The sequence below is a fragment of the Spodoptera frugiperda genome, chromosome 26 (assembly GCF_023101765.2).
Source record: "Spodoptera frugiperda isolate SF20-4 chromosome 26, AGI-APGP_CSIRO_Sfru_2.0, whole genome shotgun sequence".
In the NCBI taxonomy this organism is placed as follows: domain Eukaryota; kingdom Metazoa; phylum Arthropoda; class Insecta; order Lepidoptera; family Noctuidae; genus Spodoptera; species Spodoptera frugiperda.
The window spans coordinates 1792017-1813381 of NC_064237.1; the positions used below are offsets into that span (position 1 = coordinate 1792017).

Sequence of the window (21365 nt, forward strand, 5' to 3'; positions counted from 1 at the left end):
CACACGTATTACCTGATGGTAAGCAATCCCCGCTGCCTACGGACACTCGAAACACTAGAAGCGTTACAAGTCCGTTGCTGGCCTTTTGGGGGTTAAGAATTTAAGGGTTGTTGGGGAATCGGGGATTAAGAAATTGAAAAAGAATTAGGTCTCCTTTAACCTCATTCACACAACGAAACACAACACAAGCATCGGTTTTCTGTGAGGCCGTGGTATCACTCCGGTCTAGCCGGCTCATTCGTACCGAAGCATGACTCCCCTACACTTGACTTATAAACTATCTGCTGTCTGGGATCCCCACCTAAATTTTAATTTTACTCTGTTTTATTTCCAAAAAGTTACTGTAGTATAAAGGTTCCGTTACGAGCGCCGCGTCCGCGGACACTGCTCATGAGCAAGATTCCCTCATTGACTCGAAACTAGTCGAGCTTTTCTCAATATATTAACGTCAGTAAACCATTATTTTTAGTTAAGGTTTTGTTATATCTGTTTTTCGGTGCGGAACTCTAACAACGTAAAGGTTTTGTACTAAGCTCGCTAAATAGACTTGTATTTCAAAGGTGACCCAGTTTTTCAGTCTAGATTTATGTTGGCAAGATTGACTCAACCCTTAAGGGAATGAAAGCCATGATACGCCACAACTACCTAGGAACTGCAATCAACTTTCTTTGAGGACCTAACCTTTATTAGGTCTTATAATATGTATTTTATACGTGTATCAACGTTAATTGGTTTTTTATGGAATAAGCCGGTAAACGAGCACACGGATCACCTGATGGTAAGCAATCGCCGCCGCCCATGGACACCCGAAACACCAGGGGCGTTATAAGTACGTTGTTGGCCTTTTAGAGGTTAGGAATTTAAGGGTTGTTGGGGATTCAAAGATTGGGAAGATTAGTGATGATAAAGTGCAATATGCTGATTAGATTGACTGATAATCAAATATTTAACTATCACGGGTTGTTGAACTATAGGGCAATATGTAACCAAAACAAAATTCACAAATCCAATGCTCAATTTATAAACATTGTATTTTGACTTCGTTCGGCCATGGGCTGTGAAACAATAGGTACTGTGTGTTTTTAAATTCGTACACATGACCAATTAAGTTTACAGGTTGCCAAATCAGTCTTTCGGTAGCTACTCGCGTGGCATGACTATCAAACCTCCTTTGTACTCAAGCGTTGTGTTTTATTCTTTTTTTTTCAAAGTGACATTTGTGACATATCTCGTGTCGGTTTGAATTTTGTAATTCGAATGTTTTGTTCTATTTCGTTATATTTAAATGGATTCGGTACAGTGAGTTTTTGAACATTTTATTTTTTGCTAAAACAAATTTTGATACCCTAATATGATATTTTTTATTAAACAATTATTAATCTAGGGAATGAAGGATATTTAGCAAATAAGTTAAAGTTTTGAACACTATTGTAACTTGTTATATTTAAAATCCAAACTAAATTTATTTAATACAACTATATTTGTCTTTTATCTTGAAATTACTCCCTTCACTTCATGTATCTTTTATTAAGTTTATGAAGATAAGGGAAGTCACCACAATTACCAACTGAATTCAATTTTTCAATTGTTATTTGTATGCCTCATCTTTTGAAATGTTTTTTACGTGTGATATTGCCAAATGCCTTACATAGGTACCTAATTCTTTATGTGGTTACATATTCATCAACATCATGTTTGACAGATATTACTATATTCTAGCAATAAACTTAAAAACCTTCTGATCATAAGTAGAAGTGCTATCATGTGTGTCAGGTACAATAAAGTTATTGTGAGAATACCTAAGTAGGTACTGTAGAACTTTTATAAAAAGAATAACTAGTTCTCAACCATATTTAAAGTGAGAACTTTAATCGAATCTGTGTTATTCCAAGCTAGGATATAACAGTGCAATGTGTCAAGTTTTATTGAAATCTCATTAGAAGTTTAGGCGTAAAGGAGTAACAATCATAAATGCATACAAAATTTACCAACATCCTGTCCTAAATTCCATAACTATAGTAGGGCTTAGTAAGGCTAATGCTTGATCTGAAGCTGCGGATTGCCTAGCAGGTTTACCGGGGCTCCGGCTCGACAAGCAGGAGTAGGAAATTGTATTATGGGTGGTTTTTAGTCAGCAAGAGACTGACAATCCCTCTAGCCTCACCAAATACGAGAGAAGTCATTGGATGATTTTCCCCTCCTTTCCTTTAAAACAAAGTAATTATAGTAAGATAGGTAAGATAATAAATACACTGTAGTATAGACATTTATAACAATAATATAGGTTATTAGAAAGCTACAGTATTATATTATGTATTATTTATATTGTTCTCACAACTAGATCATGATCCGGTCATGTGTTTTGGGAACCAAGTTAATTGTTACATTTTATTCATCCCACTAACCTACATTCGTGTTTATTTAGTTGTCGATCATCATTGATTGATGATGCCATTCAATTAGGTTGGGAAAATTCTCAGTACTATGTGTATATGTAGATACTAATGCAAAATATAATATTTATATGTATGTTTATATAAATATCTAACCTGCCCGAGACGGGTACAGGGGTAAAAAGTACCCGAAGTATTACATATTATAATTTGATTTTAATTAATATTCAACTAGCTTCTGAAAACGGATTCGCCTGTGTTCCCGTGGAATATTTTTTATGTCGTCTGTAAAGTGTAGTCTGTAAACGAGCTCATGTATCGCCTGATGGTATGCAATCGCCATCGCCCATGGATACCGGAAACATCAGAGGCGTTACAAGTGCATCGCCGGGTCTTTTGGGAGTTAGGAATTTAAGGGTTGTTGGAAAATCGGGGGTTGGAAAGTATAGCAACGCAAGCGTTGTTTCGTTGATGAAATGATGGCCCATATGTTATTTCAGACTATACAAAAAGATAAATATACTATAAGTAGAAATATGTGGGACACATACCACATATTTCTCACAAGTTTCTTTTTCAGTCACAAGGCGATCCTTTTTCCAAGATTATTCATTCCTAAATCCATAAAAAATCATAATAAATCAAAAATACAAACACGATCTCAGCTAAAGTCCTTCCTATATTTATAAGCAAAAGGTGTCATAAATCAGAAATATATTACAATAACGTATGTGCGTTTATCTTTCGCTATATTCCAAAATCTGAGCGTAGTATTTCCATGATATTCCCTTCTAGCATATCTTGGCAATAAAATCAGATACAATGACACACTGACATCAAAGATTTCTGGCGCAACGTGTTTTTTCCTCATCCCGATTTGAAGAGAAAATATAGAAGAATTTATCCTCGTATTTTCCTCTCAAAGGCAAGATGGGGTTATATTAACGCACCCTGTAAATCTTGCTGCATGCATGTCATGCCTTTCGAGTTTTATTTCTCGTCTTTTGTAAAAGGAATAAAAAAGGTCAAGTCAAAGGATAGGGTTAGACGGAGGTGCATAAATAAATTGCATTGTTTTTCAATGCTTATGTTATGATGTTGTGGTTGCTTGGAGTTTTAAGCTCGCTCCTCGCTCGCATGAGGGCGGGCGTTCGAAACCTATCAACAGCAAGTACCAATGTGATTTTTTCCGAGTTATCAATACCCTATACTGCTGACCAAAGCCTCATCTCACATAGACACCTTCTTCATGCGGGAAGAGGGTTTGGTCATCAGTGGCCACTAATAGGCTGTTGATAACTCGGAAAAAATCACATCATCACGATGTGATGTTATGAACAACATAATATGTATATAGGTATGTAGGTAGTATATTTCTATTAAATGTATTGTTCATAATAGTTTTGAGAGATTTTATTGTTAAATTGCAATAACATGTAGCATTTAAACGTATAAGTATTGCCGTATCATAAACTAGTGGATACTAACGCATCGTCTGTTAGACTGTCTGTATCTTTAAATAAATGAACCGAGTTTATTTTTTTATAATTAGCAAGACTGTACTAAGTAGTTAATTAATATTGATATGATTCTCATTGATATTATTCAACGTAATGTTTGCCACATTTCATTTAGCGATTTTACCGATATCGCCGATATCGCATTCCATTGTTCCGTATAAGCCGAGTACACACCGATGTACTATCGCGTACTATGCAAGTTGTACTAAGTCCTTCATTTCCTAGGTCATACATTGAAACAAAACAATAGTCAGACATGCCATGTGTCCATTGCCCACACTTGTAAGTGTGGCCATGTTTATACAAGTAACCCACTACTTGTGTTGAGATGTTTAAATATTTTTTTAACCGACAACGCAGAATAAAATACCATTGTCCTTTAACTCGTTCAATAGAGTGGTGTCTATGGGTGTTACACTGTGAAATGAGGGCTTTGCTCGCCATATCTCTCCTCCTAGTGTGTTTTATGGATCAAAGTTATGCTACGTTCGCGGAATTTATGAACAATCTGCCCGCTGAGATTGTGGTGAGTTTTTTTTTTGTTTATTTGATATTTGATTGCGCTTTGGGTGTCATTTTTAGATTACATAGTGCTAATGTTTAATTATGTGTGAATTTTTTACTAACATTATAATAATGTAGTATATTTATTATAACAAGTTAAAGATATATACAATATTATAATCAAGGATGACTAACGATTATAGAATAAAGAGCTTTAGACACTTTTAAAGTTAGCCTAATAATGTATCATACTGAAATTGAATTGAATTTCTATCTACATAAATCTCTTCTGTTACTGAGTGATTGATAGATGATAGACTACGCACAGCCAAAACCGCTGGACCTTAAAAGCTAAAACTTGGCAAGTATGTTCCTTGAGGAGTACACTAAGAAAAAAATTCCGTAAACTCCCACGGGTACGGGAAAAACGGGTATAGAAGCTTAGTATTTACCGCAGAACTGCCCATTACAGACAGTGAAATCATCGGTTCAAGACTGTTTCTAAAGAAAAGGGTATAATAATACTTATATTAATTATATGTACAGATTATTCAAGTAACTGTTTGAGGTATGAGTTTACTTTACTTAATTGATTGATTTCAATTCAGATTGGTTCTGATTGGTTGGTATATTCCCGCCGGCCAATCAGACCGCCGATCGCGCTCTCGTTTCGATTACTTTAAACGTAAAGCAAACTCGTACTAAGGGTAAAAGGCTCATAGCTATGAACAAAATTACTATTCAACTCGTACATCGTAATTTACTGAAGTCTAATTTCACAAACACTCTTATATTTTAAAGAATCGCTGAGCTTATCCCCTGCGTGTTGCGAGCTACCAAAATGCTGTTAACTATCGCCTATTTTATACAGCAACAGTTAACAACATTTTATAGTAGTAAGAGGTAAGTTTAGGTGCTACATAATGCTTAGTAACTTTTAATAAAGATATGGTTTAAGGGTGGATGGTGAAAACGGCCATCAGTGTCTTACAACATTTAAAACAAAAAATATAACACTTTATACATATCAAATATTATTTTCAATTAAACTGTGAATAATTTAATTTTTCCATGCTCAGCAACACGGGAATGAGACCTGTAGTGTTGCAGAGACTACGGTAACAGCTTCCCATCAGGTAGACCCACTTTTATAACCTTAAATTGAAATAATTTAATGGTCAATTAGACTGAACGGTAACTCATACTAATACATAATTTACTTTGGTTTTGGCTACCCACTACATTACTTAGTGGGCCTAATATAACAATTTAAATGGTGAGTTCTTATACTTAAAATTACTTATAATGTTCTTTAAAGATAACATAACTTTACGCATTAGAAAATAAAAAAGAGTACTCTTTCCTCAATGGTTAAGGAGGCGGACGGTTTAAAAAATGCACTTTATTCCAATGTACCAATAATATTTTTGTCATTATATACCTGAATAAAAAACAATCCTCTTTCCACCTTGATCAATGGGACAGTAAAAGAAATGCATTTTATTCCTGGGTCAAGTACCAATATTTTTGTAAACATATGTATCTGTAACGAACTACGAACGTATTTTGGGTAGGACTAGGCGTAATGTTATGTTGTAATAATTAAATTAAGTCTTTCTAACCGTAACTTCAATATTTATATTAATTCCTTTGATATTAAAGTGTTATTTTGCGTGATGAATAAATAAAATTAGTTGATGATACATTGTTAGGACATTTTTCTTTCAGACCGCCTTCAGTTCAGCTTGGGATTCAATTACTGATGTTATCAAAAAGCCAGTCAGGATAAAGCGACTTGGTCCAGGAGGTAGTAAGTATATTCTCTACAGTTAGGATTTTTTTATTGTGTCTAAGCCGGTAAAGGAACAGGTGGATCACCTGACGGTAAGCACTCGACACCGCCCATGGGCACCCGAAACACCGGAGGCGTAACAAGTGCGTTGCCAGCTTTTTGGGGGGTAGGAATTTAAGGGTCGGTCACGTCGGTTTTCTTAAAGGCCGTTAATTGGACCTCCGGTAACCTCAACCTAACGGTCACACAATGCAAGCGTTATTTCACGACGGTTTTTTGAGAGGCCTTAGTATCACTCTGGTTGAGCCGGCCCATTCGTGCCGAAAAAAGACGCTCTCAAACTTAAAAAAATCTTTGGAAGCTTACTACCTAGTGTCCAAAGAATTATTCAAATTGTTCTAATAGTGTTAGTAATTACCTAACTAAAAGATTTAGCATTAATAAGCATTGCCGTCATTCCAAAACCAATATTTAAGACTACGATAGTTTCGATTTGACAACACTCAAATTATTATAGAGTATATCTGACGTTGGTTCTAAATCTAATCGCGTGATTAGACCAAAATATTAGATTAATTAATTCAGACTGCCTGTATACATTATCAATTCTAATATTTTTAGAAATTACGTCATTTGACCCAGAAAGCTTAGGGTGCTTTTCTGCCAAAGATGTGCTATGTAGCTATGCTACTAAGCTGTGAAATTATGTGACGATTTTAACTGATACTAAACACGACTATGCGATGTATCGATAGTAGGGAAGCCATCCATAGGACACATCTATAACATGCATCTTTTCATATAAAAACACAGTTTAGCTGAGTCAGTTTTCACCAGTGCTAAGCTATGTGTACCAATGAATATGATTTGTAGAAGCTAAACGCATCCACAGCAACGTAGCATAGCACATTTCTGGTAAAAAGCACCATAACGCAAATTAATAATTTGAATTCAATACCTCAATGAGACTTTACAATGTAAAGATGAATTGTATGTTTCAGAACTAAAAACAACGACGTCTACCGATGAACCGATTAATCGTCATAGAAGAATACTGATGCGGACGAGAACGACACCGATTATTGATCATTATGAGTACACAGAAGCTCCTACAGAAGGCGCCAAAGTAACACTGCCACTACTGCTAGCTCCCACGTTCCAAAACTACCATGAATGGAGTGATCTACAAAAAGCCTACTACACAAGACATAACCTCCCGAGGAAGCTGAAAGTTAAAAACAAAAATTTGATAGAAGAGGTTGTTTTACATTATTCTCATAAATCCACCACCAAAAGACCACGAACTTCTATCTCTTCATTAATTCACGAGCAAGAGATGTGACTCTCTTCCCTTCTTCATTTTGTACAAGCGTTTAAAAATGTGTTTCTATAATTATTTTGGTCTCTTCTTATTTCTACTCTTATCCTACGTCTTTTGGGGTTAACGTTGTATGCAATTTCCCATCTCTTCTAGTAGACCTTATCCTATCGCCAACTCCTTTTTCTTTCATACTATCACAACTCATAGGCTCACATGGCTCAGTCTCTATTAGACTTATTATTTTTTCATTAGTGTTTATTAATCAGCCATTCCTTTTCAATGATTATTTTTTATACACCACGACGATAGCAGAAAACACACAGCTCAGCTAATAGTAAGTATGGTTGCTATGGCCTATGAACGCTTGCGGCATTTGGGACATTACTTGCGCCTTACCGACCGTTACAAAACCTATTTACTCTCTTCATGAAAATCCCTATATTGACATAAAATCTCACATACAGGGTGTAAGCGAAACGCTCCCGAAAAACGCCACAAATTGTTTATGTTTTTATAATTTTAATCGTTTTTGTGTTTGTATTATTCATGCTATATTAAAATTCAGCATTCGATTACAACTATTATTACTTAAAATAAACATTGAATTCTTATTTTTTTAAATAATACACGTTTTGTACCATCACCTGTTTGCGACGTTTAGGAGCGTTCCGCTGACTGTTTTTGGCCACCCGCTTCTCTAGTTCATTTTAACTTAGTATAATTAAAACTATATTCTAGTATTTTCATAAAATTATTTCGAAGTCTATTCGTGAGTTTGTTATTGTATCTCGTTTATGCAATAATTTATTAATACCTTATTATACTGATTGAACAAATCTAGCTTATGAAAGGAGATACATTTGCCTATATAATTATGCACTTGAAAGTATCGAAGTATCGAGTCTAATCGAGTGAATAGAACTATAATTAATTGACGGGATAAATGGTAGATATCTATCCCATACATTTTATCATCATATTATATCTTTGAGAGACCGAGCAGCATCAATCTCTAATAAACCTGAACCAGTGGCAATTTTAATCTAACATGACAAAGTTCTTTTTTACACGCTAATATAATATTCTTTGTAAATAATAAAAAAGTAATGAATATTTTATAATATTCAGAAGGAATGATGAATAAAATCAACGCAAAAAATATATTCTGAACTGATTCTTATGTCAGAATTAGTGGATTTCTTAAACGTTACTGAAATAATTTAATGGACCCATTACAAAGAATACAAGTGTCAAATATTTTTTTACTGAAATTAAATAACATAGTTCAACAAAAATAACAACTGACTTTTATTGCCTTAACGTAAAGGTAGGTATGAAAACCAGTAACGCGTATGCGATGGAGCAGGGTTCAGAAGGGTAACGCGACATCAGGCACGGGAATTTGTTGGTTGTAGTTTGACCGGTCGTCTCAGCTCTACTCCACTTGTCTCAGCTCCGTCATTCTGTCTCCTGCATTAAATTCATCGAGGGAAGTGGAAACTATCGTTTTCTTTCCTCTCCTCTAATAATATCTTCTGATTAATTTCTTTGCGGTATCCAAGAGAGTCAGAGCGCCGGACTTCAATCTGAACTCCATTTCTGTGGAATCGCACCCTAATATTCAGTTATGTTATGAGTTCTATTCGTCAGTTATGTTATCCAATTCCAAACATAATGCTATTACTGAGAATTTTTGATGATCGGAAAATACAGTATTGAATGTAAGTGAAAGAAAATCAAACGATTGCTGCTGCAGCAGTTAGGTATTATCATATACACTGAAATTAAGTAAAGGATTCGATATCAGAAAAAGTAGCAATAGGTGTTTGTATGTTTTAACAGTTATAATAAAAGCAAATCAGTCAATTATAATATGTAATAGTAGAGAACAGGTTGGTTAGTCGACCATATAATCGGTTAAAACCAGGGTAGGTAGAAACGAAGTCACTACATAGACTAGACCTATGCAATAAAGAGCCTTTTGCAGTATCTCACTCATGTCTTTGTCCCATGGACAAGGTGTAGGAAACTACAGAACGCCACCTAGTACTTACTTTGTAAGTTAAAGAAAATACCAAAAATGGCCCGCGTTAAGGTTTTTTTCACGTGTTTATGGTACTTCTTTTTCCATCAACTCCAATACAATTAGCGTGTGTGTTCTTCTAGGGCAACTTTTTATATGGTTTTAGTTAAAACCTTTCATTAATTTGATATGTTTCACAATTCTACTTTCATCCAATCTCTCATTTTCATGTTCAAAAGATCTTAGCACGCCATATCGATTTTCGTCACTGCATCACCTTTTGTACCACGACATTCTCATATCAATCCCATAAACAAGTCCATTCAAACACTAGTTGAACGAATGAACAGAAAAGTCAATCTATGGTCAGTTTTGACAGAACTTTGAATGTCAGTGTCAAATTCATACATTGACGTTTCATTCGCTCGATTAGCATTTGTTTAAGCAAACTGGTCGTTTCTTATTCTAACAGCCAAAGTAACTTTACATTTACTTTTCAAAAAACATATTTAAGCACATTTTCTACTTCTAAATTCACCACGTAGATATTAAAAAATAATGTTAAATTGTGAAAATGTCAGTCATGAATGGAATATTGATATGTCCACGTCGTTAAATGTGTGCCCCTTTTTGACAGCGTACTGTAATTAATACTTTTTTTGTAATGTACAGGATGTCCCGATCTGGGCACCAGATCTTTGGTACTTGGCACCAGACGGCCCTAACTGGGCACCAGGTGGTACGACTTCGGCACCAGATGATGATGCTAATAAAGATGATGATGATGATGACGATGACGATGAAGAAGAAGAAGAAACTACTTTTGATTACACGAAGGAAGAAAAGAAAAAAATACATCAGCTTCTTTATTCGATGGCAAAGAAAAAGTTTTCTAATATTAAAAAAATAGACGCTCCTAGAAATGACCCGACGTTAGGGTTGTGTAAATTTTTGAGTCGTCTTTACGCTTCGAACTATGATAACTATAATAGAAAAGACCCCACCTATTAGTTGTGACGTCACATAGTGACAGATGCGACCAATCGCAGTGAATAGTTTCGTGAGTGACAGCTAAAATCAGACTGTGATCAAATTGTTAATTAGTGAGATTAGACATTTAAATTTAGAAACTGTTTTTTTCTTTTGTTTTTCTCTTACTAAGTTTTTGTTGTTCGTTTTGATCTTTATTTATATAATTTATGTTTTTTATTATGTTAATCTAATTCTTTAGAAAATGTGTTGATATTAAAAAAATAAATGATATGTTTGTCTGTTACAATTTTTCATATTTTTCTGATACTTTTTACCACAACAATCCTTATGAATCCTGCAATAATTAAAAATAAACAATAAAAAGAACTAAAATATATTTATTTTGGTTTTCTTCCAAAATATAATCAAATCAAGAAAACATTCATTGAATTAACATATAATTATAGTAAGTATTTTTTAGGAGTCTAAATAATTTTAGTATGTACAATTTTACTATAAAAAGTTGAAATAACTTCCTTATTCTTTACACGCATTGTCTGCTTTCTATTGAGGCATTCTGTTTCAGCAAAATATAAAATGAAAACTATTAAAACCTGACATTCATGAATATTAAAGAATGCCAGATTATGCATAGTATAAAAAGTCAGATCAGAAATCAGAAATATTTGAAAAATTATGGCAGGTAATGACAGTTAGCAAAACTCTCATATGAGACGGTTCTAAAGGGTCATTTTTTTAAGAATTGAAAGCTTTTTCTTTGCAAATAAAATTGACAATTTTATCCCTTTACTTATTTTATAAGCGAGTCCATCATCTGGTGTTCACATTGGGACATCCTGTAAATATTAAAATCACAGTGTTGTGACTGACAATTGTGCAACATGTTACGGATTCCATCTCACAGCTAATAAGTTGTAATAGCTTTTTCTAATAAATCTAAGGTAAAGTTTGGGCAGGGGCAGGGAACGAAAACGAAACGAGAGCGCGTTCGGCGCTCTGATTGGCCAGCGCGAATGAACCAACCAATCAGAGCGTCGAACACGCTCTCGTTTCGATCTCGTTCGGTCGGTCTTACGGATACTGAATTTGGAAACTATCGTTCAGAAATAAGAACATATTTTTATTTGCAGAATCCGTTCTTCACCTGGCACCAGAGTAAATGGCGTCCTTATTAAACTCTGGGAACGACTGTCCATCACACCATGACCCAGGATTTGTGACCTCTATAGTATCAAGAACTAGAAAGCTTTTTATATATTTGATGAAATTGCCAGTATTGTAATTATAATGACAGGAGTTTCGACCAAGATAATGATGCTCACGTGTTTGACATTTATGGCTACGTCATCACCATTCGTGATTCTGATTGGCTCGCTTTGCAGCAGCCAGGATGGAAGATACGAAGTTATAAATTCTGATTGGCTAGCTTTGAACAAGCATGCAGTCAGGATGTATAATGCGACGTCATAATCGCTCCTTAGTTGTAGTTATAAAGTTGAATATTGTAACAACAATGTTTTAATATAATGTTAATTTCATTTAGATAAAAAAGTGTTGTGAGAAAGTTTTTTAATACTGTTTCCTGATCTATTGCCGTTCTGGTAGTGGGTTTGGTTATGATAATCCTTAAATTTGAACTATCCCAACATATATTGTATACTTGAATTATTGTACGCTTCTTTACGCTTTATCTACTCAATCAATGGTCTTGTTTAGCATACAAACACACCATTGAAGGATCGCAACACCATGTAAATTATAATAAATTGCATTTTAGCATGTAAGTGTATCCCTTGATGGCAAATTCAAGCGGGCATAGCCATGCATAAAACCTATTGAAATATTTATCATCACAGATGCGATAACTGTAAATGATGGAGGACGAACAAGAGGGCCAAGGAGGAAGGTAAAGCGATTGTGAGGCTCCGTGATCCCAACCCCGGTTATCTTTATCTAAGACAAAAGACTTCGGAGATCTGAATGATGGATTGAGGTAGACATCTTATCATTCCATGATTCCACGCTTACAGAAGAATTTACGGCCTACACCACTATCTTTAAAAAAAATTTTAAACCACTTTTTACATAATAGTATTATGTAAATTACGCAGGAGAATATATGGGTGTCGTTTGAACTTGGAATCAATCGAAAAAATGTTTTAACTGGTTTTAACAGTTGATTAAAATATAGTGTTTATTAAAAACATATATATACGACATATACAAAACCTGGTTATACTGAAAATGGTTTGAGCTCAACCATAGCTTCTTGTGATAAAATAAAACAAAAAAAAATTAAACGGGCACTATTTTTCCCTAATGATATAAGTTGTAGTAGTAGTAATACTACATAAAATGTTATAAAAACTAGTTCAAATCACATACTACCTCTTCCTGTTACAAGATATACAAATCATATTTACAAACACGGGTATTTTTGTTTGTTTGTAAATCATTCAATCATTATTACGTAAGACAAAACAATTGGTGGAAGCATTATATCATTTGTAATAGATTACTGTAGGCAAACAGACATGATGATTATCCCAGTACAAATAAACGTGCGATTGATAATCGCATTGTCGTGTTTAAATTTAGTTTTTTGTGAATATTATGTGGATTCGGATTCGGTTAATAATCTTTTTAAGTCTGAGGTGAGTTGGTTTACTTATTATTATTTTAGGTATTTGGTATTTAAATGATAAGTTGTCGGTGACCCTGGTCTCCTGTACCGCTGTTATGTGCTGCGTGCATTTTTTTTAATATTGCTTATGATATTTTGAATTGGAAAGGATATTAAATAGGATATTGACACAGAAAGGACATAAAAATAGGACAGCCGCGTCGTTGTTGCGGGTTGGACTAATGCTAGAGGGCATGCTGCAGCTACTCGAAATCGCAACGTAATTCGATAAACAGTGTAAACATATTCTTATTTTTAAACTACCCGGTCTCAAGACGTATAGGCCAATAATGACGGGTTTATCAGTGAATGAACGTTTACCCTATTTTTCGTTTTAAATACACGTCAGAAGTTAATATAGTATTTGTTTGTCTAGTATCCGTTAGTCATTTTTGCAAAAAAATATTTGGAAATTATTGTTAGTTTTGAAAGTGTGTCGCAATTTTACCGCACGTGCACATTTTGTTTTGTTGTTTTCATTCATAAAAGTACTTTGAGGCACTTGTTTTTTTACAACTCATTTTATAAGCAAAGTATTATTTTATTTTTGAACACACATTAATATATCTATCGAAAAAACAAAAAGGTGAGTACTTATTCACTATTTTCTCAAAAGTTTACCTTTTTTATGGAATAAGCTGGTAAACGAGCAGACGGATCACCGGTAAGCAATCATCGCCGCCCATGGAAACTGGAAACACCAGAAGCGTTACAAGCTCGTAGTCGGCCTTATGGGGGTTAGGAATTTAAGGGTTGTTGGGGAATCCGGGATTGGGAAGAGGCGTAATTTGGCCTACGGGGGTAACCTCCCATAAAGCTGGGGACAGCAAGCGTAATGCGGTGCATATGTCGTCCTGACGCATTATTGTAGTCTCACCTTTAGTTAACAATTATTATTATGCAGCTGATGATTATAAAATTTATATTTTTATGTTTTCAGAAAGCGTTTGAAAGTACGTGGGATCTCATCAAGAAAAAGGTTCCAGGGACAATAAAGGGGACTGTTTTTAAAAGTACAAGTAAGAAAAACTAGTAATTGATTACAATATTTATTCAATTCAGGCCTGACGTAGGTATAGACGAAGGGACTTGGGTTCATGTCCTAAAATTTCAAGTGTGGGAGAGCTATGCTTCGGCACGAATGGGCCGGTTCGACCGGAGTGATACCACGGCCTCACAGAAAACCGATGTGAAACAACGCTTGCGTTGTTTCGTTGTGTGAGTGAGGTTACCGGAGGCCCAATTCCCCCCTTCTCAATCTTCCCCATCCCCGATTCCCGAACAACAGCACTACAATTCCTAACTCCCAAAAAGCCGTCAACGTACTTATAACGCCTCTTGTGTTTCAAGTGTCCATGGGCGGCGGCGATTGCTTACCATCAGGTAATACGTCTGCTGGATTACCGGCGTGTTGCATACAAAAAAGCCATCGTGTGATGGACAGCAGTATCCTAACTTAAAGCAATTTGGATTTAACAACATCGTCAGAGTCACCAATAGCAAATGCCGGGTAGTCGTGGAGGCCTTTGTCAAGCAATCAATGTTGATTCAAATGATACCATTGAACAATCCATTGAAATTACACAGTACCCATCACATTACCTACTTCCTAAGAAAAAGCGAGTTCTCGAAATATATGACGTAATGTTGTATGTAAATAACGGGTGTCCCAACAAGAACGCAAGATTTAAATTTGGCGCCATTCGAAGTATCATTGTTTGACATTTGAACAAGTGTTATTTTTTGTTAGTATAAGGTACGAGGTTAGTAAAAATGGAGCGCTACACGATTAAAAATGAGCCAGGTCAAGCGCAAACAGTCAATCATGGTGTTCGGTATCGTAAAATGATAACCAATCTTTTCGTACCTCGAATTGAAGAAATGGATTTGGAAGGCATGTGGTTTCAACAAGATAGCGCCACATGTCATACAACCAGAGAAACAATTGAATTGTTGCATCAGTCATGTCCCGGTCGAGTTATTTTACGTTTTGGAGACCAGAATTAGCCGCCTAGATCGTGTGATTTATCACCATTAGACTTTTTTCTTTGGGGTTTCTTAAAGTCGATGGTTTATGCGAATAAGCCGACGACGACTCAAGCCTTAAAAGGAAATTGGACGCTGTATTAATGAAATACCGCAGCATTTATGCAAAACGGTCATTGAAAATTTCATTGAAAGATCGCGTATGTTTCAGCAAACCAGCGGCAGCCATCTGCCCGATGTATGTTCCATAGATAACCTCATACTCTCTACTTTACGAAATTATAAAGATATCACGATTTTTTTAAAATATCTGCGTTTTATTAAAAATTTAAATCTTGCGTTCTTGTTGGGACACCCTTTACAAACCATATTCTTGTAACCAATGCACAGGTCGCCAAGACAAAATCCAAGGAGACCTCAACTACACGCCACTCCAGCGGAAAGCCAGTCAAGTTCCAAGACGTCCATCCGCACACAACGCCTACAGGAGAGGTAAGCACTTAATTCAGTACGTAGTTACGTAGTTAAGCACTTAATTCAGTGCGAGGACCGCCCAGAGGATACGATGGCGGTGTACCCTGCATGGACTGAGCACCGCCGTATCCTCAGATGCCTCGCCGGGTCGGCGACGGTGACCTTTCACGCCCGGCATTGGTTCAGGCCATGATGCGGAGCGAGGGGTACTGGAATGCCGTCTCCTCTTTCTGGGAAGCTGTCATGTTAGCTAAGGAGGGAGTGGGGCGCGTAAAGGAACCTCCTCATGCCCCAGCCGTCACGAGAGACACTCTGGGCGTCAGGGATCGCAACGATCTCCCCGGCCGACAACTGGGCCTCCTCTAAATACACTCACTCATACGACCAAAAACACAACGCTAGCGATGTTTCACGTCAGTTTTCTGTGAGGCCGTGGTATCACTTCGGCCGAGCCGGCCCATTCGTGCCGAAGCATGGCTCTCACACACTTGTGTATAGCGTGTGAAATTAATGTTTGCTTTCTTTCTTTCTGTCTTTGATGTTTAATATCTTTACAGATACAGTAAATGGTGTTGCGGGAAATACGTTTACGACTAAAAGGTATAATAACTACATACTGCAGATCCCTATATTACCAGTGCCTAAGTCTAGGTACCAAGACCGGTACAGGATGATACCTAGAGACAAGTTTCACAGAAATAGAGGTAATTAATATGTAAATATTTTACTAAATTATTGTGTAAAGGAAATTACTTGTTAGTGTACTTATTATAAGCTAACATTTATTATTTTTCTAATTTAATTCGTCTTGTTCTAGTTTTTGATTCTATTTTCCCCATACGATTTTGCTCTCAATGAACAAAATCAAAGATTATCCATTTTGGTCTAGTAGTTTCGAAGTTACGAACGTATAAATATTTTGGCAGTTTAGCAGTATTTATTTAAATAGATAACATTACATATTAATTTACTTTTATGTACTCGATTTCAGGTCCATATAGAAGAAGATACAAGCCCACCACAATTCCAAGACCGCGTTCGATGCCTGACACACGATACGATAGAGAGAGATACGATAGAGAGAGAGAGAGAAACGATAGAGACTACAGTCAATATAGTAATTATAGTTATTTTCTTTACAACAATTCATATAGCTATAATACTTTACTGGTGCTTTTCCACCAGAGATGTGCTATGCTACATTGCTGTGGATGCCATTGGCCTCTACCAATCGTTACTATTGGTACACATAGCTTAGCACTAGTGGAAACGGACTCAGCTAAGCTGTGATTGGGTGTATGAAAAGATGCATGCTATAAAGTGCTATGGCAGGCTTCCCTACTCTCGATACATCGAATTGGAATTTTCTATCGATGTTATTTAAAATGCAAACTTTACTTATATTATTAAGACTTTGACTTTTGTAGAACTTGTGACGTCATTTGTTGATTTTAAAGTCGACTGAGTCACGTGCCAATTCAATAACACCCTAATTGATATTATTAAAACTAAGTTTCAACTAACAATGCTTATTGTGTTATGGCAAATTAAAAATATTATGATGAATACATAAGCATAAATTATAAAATATTGCAATGTTTGAAAAATGTACGCATCGCATTGCAACAATAATTAGACATGTAACTTACAATAACTTCAACCCTTCCAAAGACGCAACATAGGCAGTAATTGTTTGTTTCCGTAAGAAAATAGAAAAGTAGAAACGTGTCTAATATTTTAAAATAGGTAATTTACAAGACGGATGTTTTAATAATAATTAGTCATCTTCCCTATTGTTCTTACCAATTGTCTAATCCTTGATGGTCCTCATGATGACTTTAAAGTTGTTCCATAGACCGAAATTCTGGCAAATCCCCACCTCATAGAATACATACTTTTGTTCAACAGTGGACGTCTTTGGGCTAATAACAACCATCATTAGTCGAAAGATGACCAGTGTAGTACATGTACTGACATGTGATGTAACTAAGTACATGTATTTTTCCAGGAACCTTTAGAAAAAAAGCCATGGCGAAAACAGGAAGATTGCTTCACGAACAACGTTTACCTGGTAAGTTAAGTTTAGTTAAATAGTTTTTTTTTTTAAATATAATATGACTATACACACTTTTCTCCTGTCGTAGAGACGTTTACAAACATAATAATTCGAAATTTTCTTCAATCAGACGTTGAAGGGATTTTAAGTAACATCTTTCTTAACTGACTAACGGTTAGAACGAATAGACTGTACGGTTAGTCTGGTGGTTGGGCAATGGGACACACTTAAATAATTAATCTTGTTTGCTGTCTAATAGTTATTAGGACCCGGTTTGGAGCAGAAGTTGGAACTCTTTTCCAACTTCGGTTTCTAGTCAGTCTGACACTTCTTCGCGCCTCACCCAAGGCGGGAAGAATTCGATTGTCTATTATTTTTGTGTTTTTTATCTCTACCATACTTTTTTAGAATTATCATGTAAACTTTATTGTTTCAGCCCCACATCTAATATCTAAACAGAAGTCGCCAGTTGTGCTACCAACGTTTAATTTCAGCAAATATAATATATTTGGTAAGTACGAATAAACCAGAATAATTACGAATTCATTTTAAGCCTAGTGAGTGGTCACTAGGCTTGTATCGGTCTTGCACGGTCATGTAGACTGGATACAAAATAATAATACCAACATACCGCTGCAGTATCACAACTGTGTAACAATATTCAGTAATACCAACCTCGTGAGGAAATTTAGGCTAAAATTCATAATTATAAATTTGAAATAGCGAACTCGCATTGAGCAACATTGGTGATTAATGTTCAAACCTTCTCCATGTGAGAAGAGGCCTTTGATCAGGAGTGACCACTTATAGGTTGATGATAAATCAATGAAACATGATACTACGTTTACTTATTGTATTTTATTTATTTATTATTTCATTTTAGTACTTCGTACACACGACTGTGAACAATGGCTGAGATAGTGCGTTTTATAGTTTCTCTAAAATCTACACGAAGCGAATATTGATAGATGCAATAGCGGAATCAATTTACAAGTTTGTACCGAGAAATTAAATAATATTGATGTATTAATATACAGTATATAAGGAGCTTTAAAATTATCTGCCACGGCTTTGTTGAGAGGTAGTGTTGTATTTGAAGATTACAAGATAGTAAACATAAATTATTATTGATTATGAGTATATAATAATATTGTTCATACAACAAATCTACATAAAATATGAGTTTGTCACGTCTGCGTTTGTTTGTTATAAAATAGCCATGTGTTCTGTTTCGCCCTATGCGAAGAGACAGAGACAGTTCTTTATCACGCGTATTTGTGAGCTTATTTATGCAGAGTAGAGTCAATGTTTATTTAATTATTGTAATTTTACTATTATAATCTTCAAAGAAGTGTCTTTGTGTGTAGTGTAGTGACACTGCCTCCCATTAAAGTCGTGCCAGATATTTTTAAAACTCAATATACATAAATAATAAAAATGTCCTTCCCTATTATAACAAAGCTACATTTAGTCCGTAATAACCTAGTGCTATGAATAATTACCCAATGTTCTAGATTCTAATCTCATTAATGAGTATTTAGTAAAATGTATAGGGTCGTTAATAATGTGCTATAATAATATAATAATAATGAGAAAAAAAACTAACGAATTACTTCGTTAATTAACTATTTAATCTTGTGTCGTGTAATTAGTTATTTCATTATGTTGTGTTGTGATAGATTGCTTCGTAGGTACAGTCAGCAGCACGTCAACCTACCCTTGTCAGATTTTTTGTTACATTTTCAACGTTATTGTACTGATATACATTAGTGTAGCTTGATCTGCTTGCGACTGTAAAATTTATACAATATGTTGTATGTTTAGTCATTAATCTGTATTATTTTATATAAACTGCCTCGTTGGTTGAGTGGAGTCGACTCCCTGGTCCTGTAGAGTGGGTAAAGGTGCACTATAAAAAAATACTAAAAAATCACGGTATACTTACGTACATTAATGGAAAAATGCTGCACTAGTTAAGTCGCCGCGCTGCTCATGGTAAAGAGTCCCTCTGTGACTCGAAACTAGTAGAGCTTTTCTCCATTAATGTACGTAAGTAAAGAGTTTTTTTTTTGTTTTTTTACATAGTACCACCCACTCTTTCAGGGATGCGGTGGTGTATGGTAATATGTCTCACGTCACGATATATATTATAGAAATATTCACCAATTTATACTAAGAATCCCTTCTAATAAGGGAGGGTCTTATGTTACACTCCGGAAACTGAGTTTGTACCATCTGATTTTTTTAAGCCGAGAATGGTACAGTGCCGAAACACGAACCTCCATGCTCATTAGTAAAACTTGCGTCTAATCTACCAACAATAGGCAGTTATGATTTAAAAATTCAATATTCCAATCAATTTTTTCATCATTTTTTACAGATTTTCAAAAACCACCAACGACACACGTAACTAAGAAGATTGAAGAGCCAGTAATCGAACCTACATACTTATTGAATTTCAAAAATTTCAGGCCAAATTTCATTTACGATTTACGTTATCAGATCTGACCAGCATGTACTTGATTAAGTTCATGGAACAAAAACATGAACAAGATTTTACAAAACTAATGTTGTGATGTTAATAAATGAAGAATTATTGTAAAAATTTAAGACCTTTTTATATTTATCAAAATCGATCTCGTTTATAGTGGTTTTGATCAAGAGATGTGTTATGCTGCGTTACTGTGGATGCGTTTGCATCTACCAATCATATTGGTACATAATTATAGCTTAGCACTGGTGGAAAAGGATTCAACTATAATACAAGATATTAGGCTATTTTTTAAATAAAATAAATTGTTTATTACCAGATCAATTCTATAGAAAGATACGTGGTATGCATGAGTGCTATAGATGTGCAGAGCAGAAAACTTGATTAATAGAGAAATGTTCGAAAATCCGAAAAAAAAAACCCACAAATAATTTGAACGACCTGGAAATATAAACTGAGACCTCTTGTCCGGCAGTCGCGATTGCGACTCGACCAACAATACAGTCGGAATTTAAGGCATTTAACCTATATTATATAAAACATACAAACATATTATATCTGTGCCTATATTACCTAATATTTTCACAAGACAGAACATAAAAGAGGCTCATTAACATTATCCGGGTGCGCTGCCCGGGTAGATATATTTACGGATATTAGATTTATTAACACGCAAAGGTCAGTTGGCTTAACGAATACGTGTGACGTCACAGGGCTTATCACTAATTATCACGCGAGCTCTTTATGAGGTAAGGCAGGATTTATTAGAACGTTTGTTTTCCTTAATACAAACTTTGTAGGTATTTGTTTTTCTTTGAATTGTATTTTGGTTTTTAAACTGATCGTTTGAAGGTTTTTAAATCTGAATGTTTTGATTGCACGGTTGATACGGTGGCTGGGCAACTGGCTGCCGTGCAGCGAGCAGCGGGTTCGATTCCCACACGGAGCAATTTTTTTATGTTATCCACAATTTTGCTTCGGGTCTGGGTAATAATGACACAGGAAAAAAACCTTGTGGTGGGCTACATTAAAAAAACCTTGTCAGGTACTGAATCAACACTGTAAAGCTTGAAAATCAGGTATTTTAACCTCCAAAAAGAAGTTAGCATAATAAGTAGCAAACTGATAG

General features: G+C 35.3%; 1 protein-coding gene across 8 annotated transcripts; it reads left to right on the top strand.

Moving 5' to 3' along the window:
- The first annotated feature begins 1131 nt into the window (after positions 1-1131).
- On the top strand, positions 1132-20332 carry LOC118264546 (uncharacterized). 8 transcript variants are annotated; one of them, XM_035577082.2, is made up of 8 exons: positions 2597-4439; positions 14170-14248; positions 15606-15707; positions 16247-16393; positions 16681-16806; positions 17698-17760; positions 18182-18256; positions 20126-20325. In XM_035577082.2, exons 1-8 carry the CDS (start codon positions 4242-4244, stop codon positions 20251-20253), a joined length of 918 nt encoding a protein of 305 aa, XP_035432975.2. In that variant the 5' UTR covers positions 2597-4241; the 3' UTR covers positions 20254-20325. The 8 variants fall into 8 exon arrangements, with proteins under 8 accessions (XP_035432980.2, XP_050560669.1, XP_035432975.2 ...); XM_035577086.2 differs by lacking the exon at positions 2597-4439 and adding an exon at positions 12966-13200 and having other exon boundaries at positions 20126-20332; XM_035577087.2 differs by lacking the exons at positions 14170-14248; positions 15606-15707; positions 16247-16393; ... (2 more) ...; positions 18182-18256; positions 20126-20325 and adding exons at positions 1132-1299; positions 5497-5553; positions 6146-6227; positions 7211-7467; positions 10226-10687 and having other exon boundaries at positions 4309-4439.
- Positions 20333-21365: the final 1033 nt, after the last annotated feature.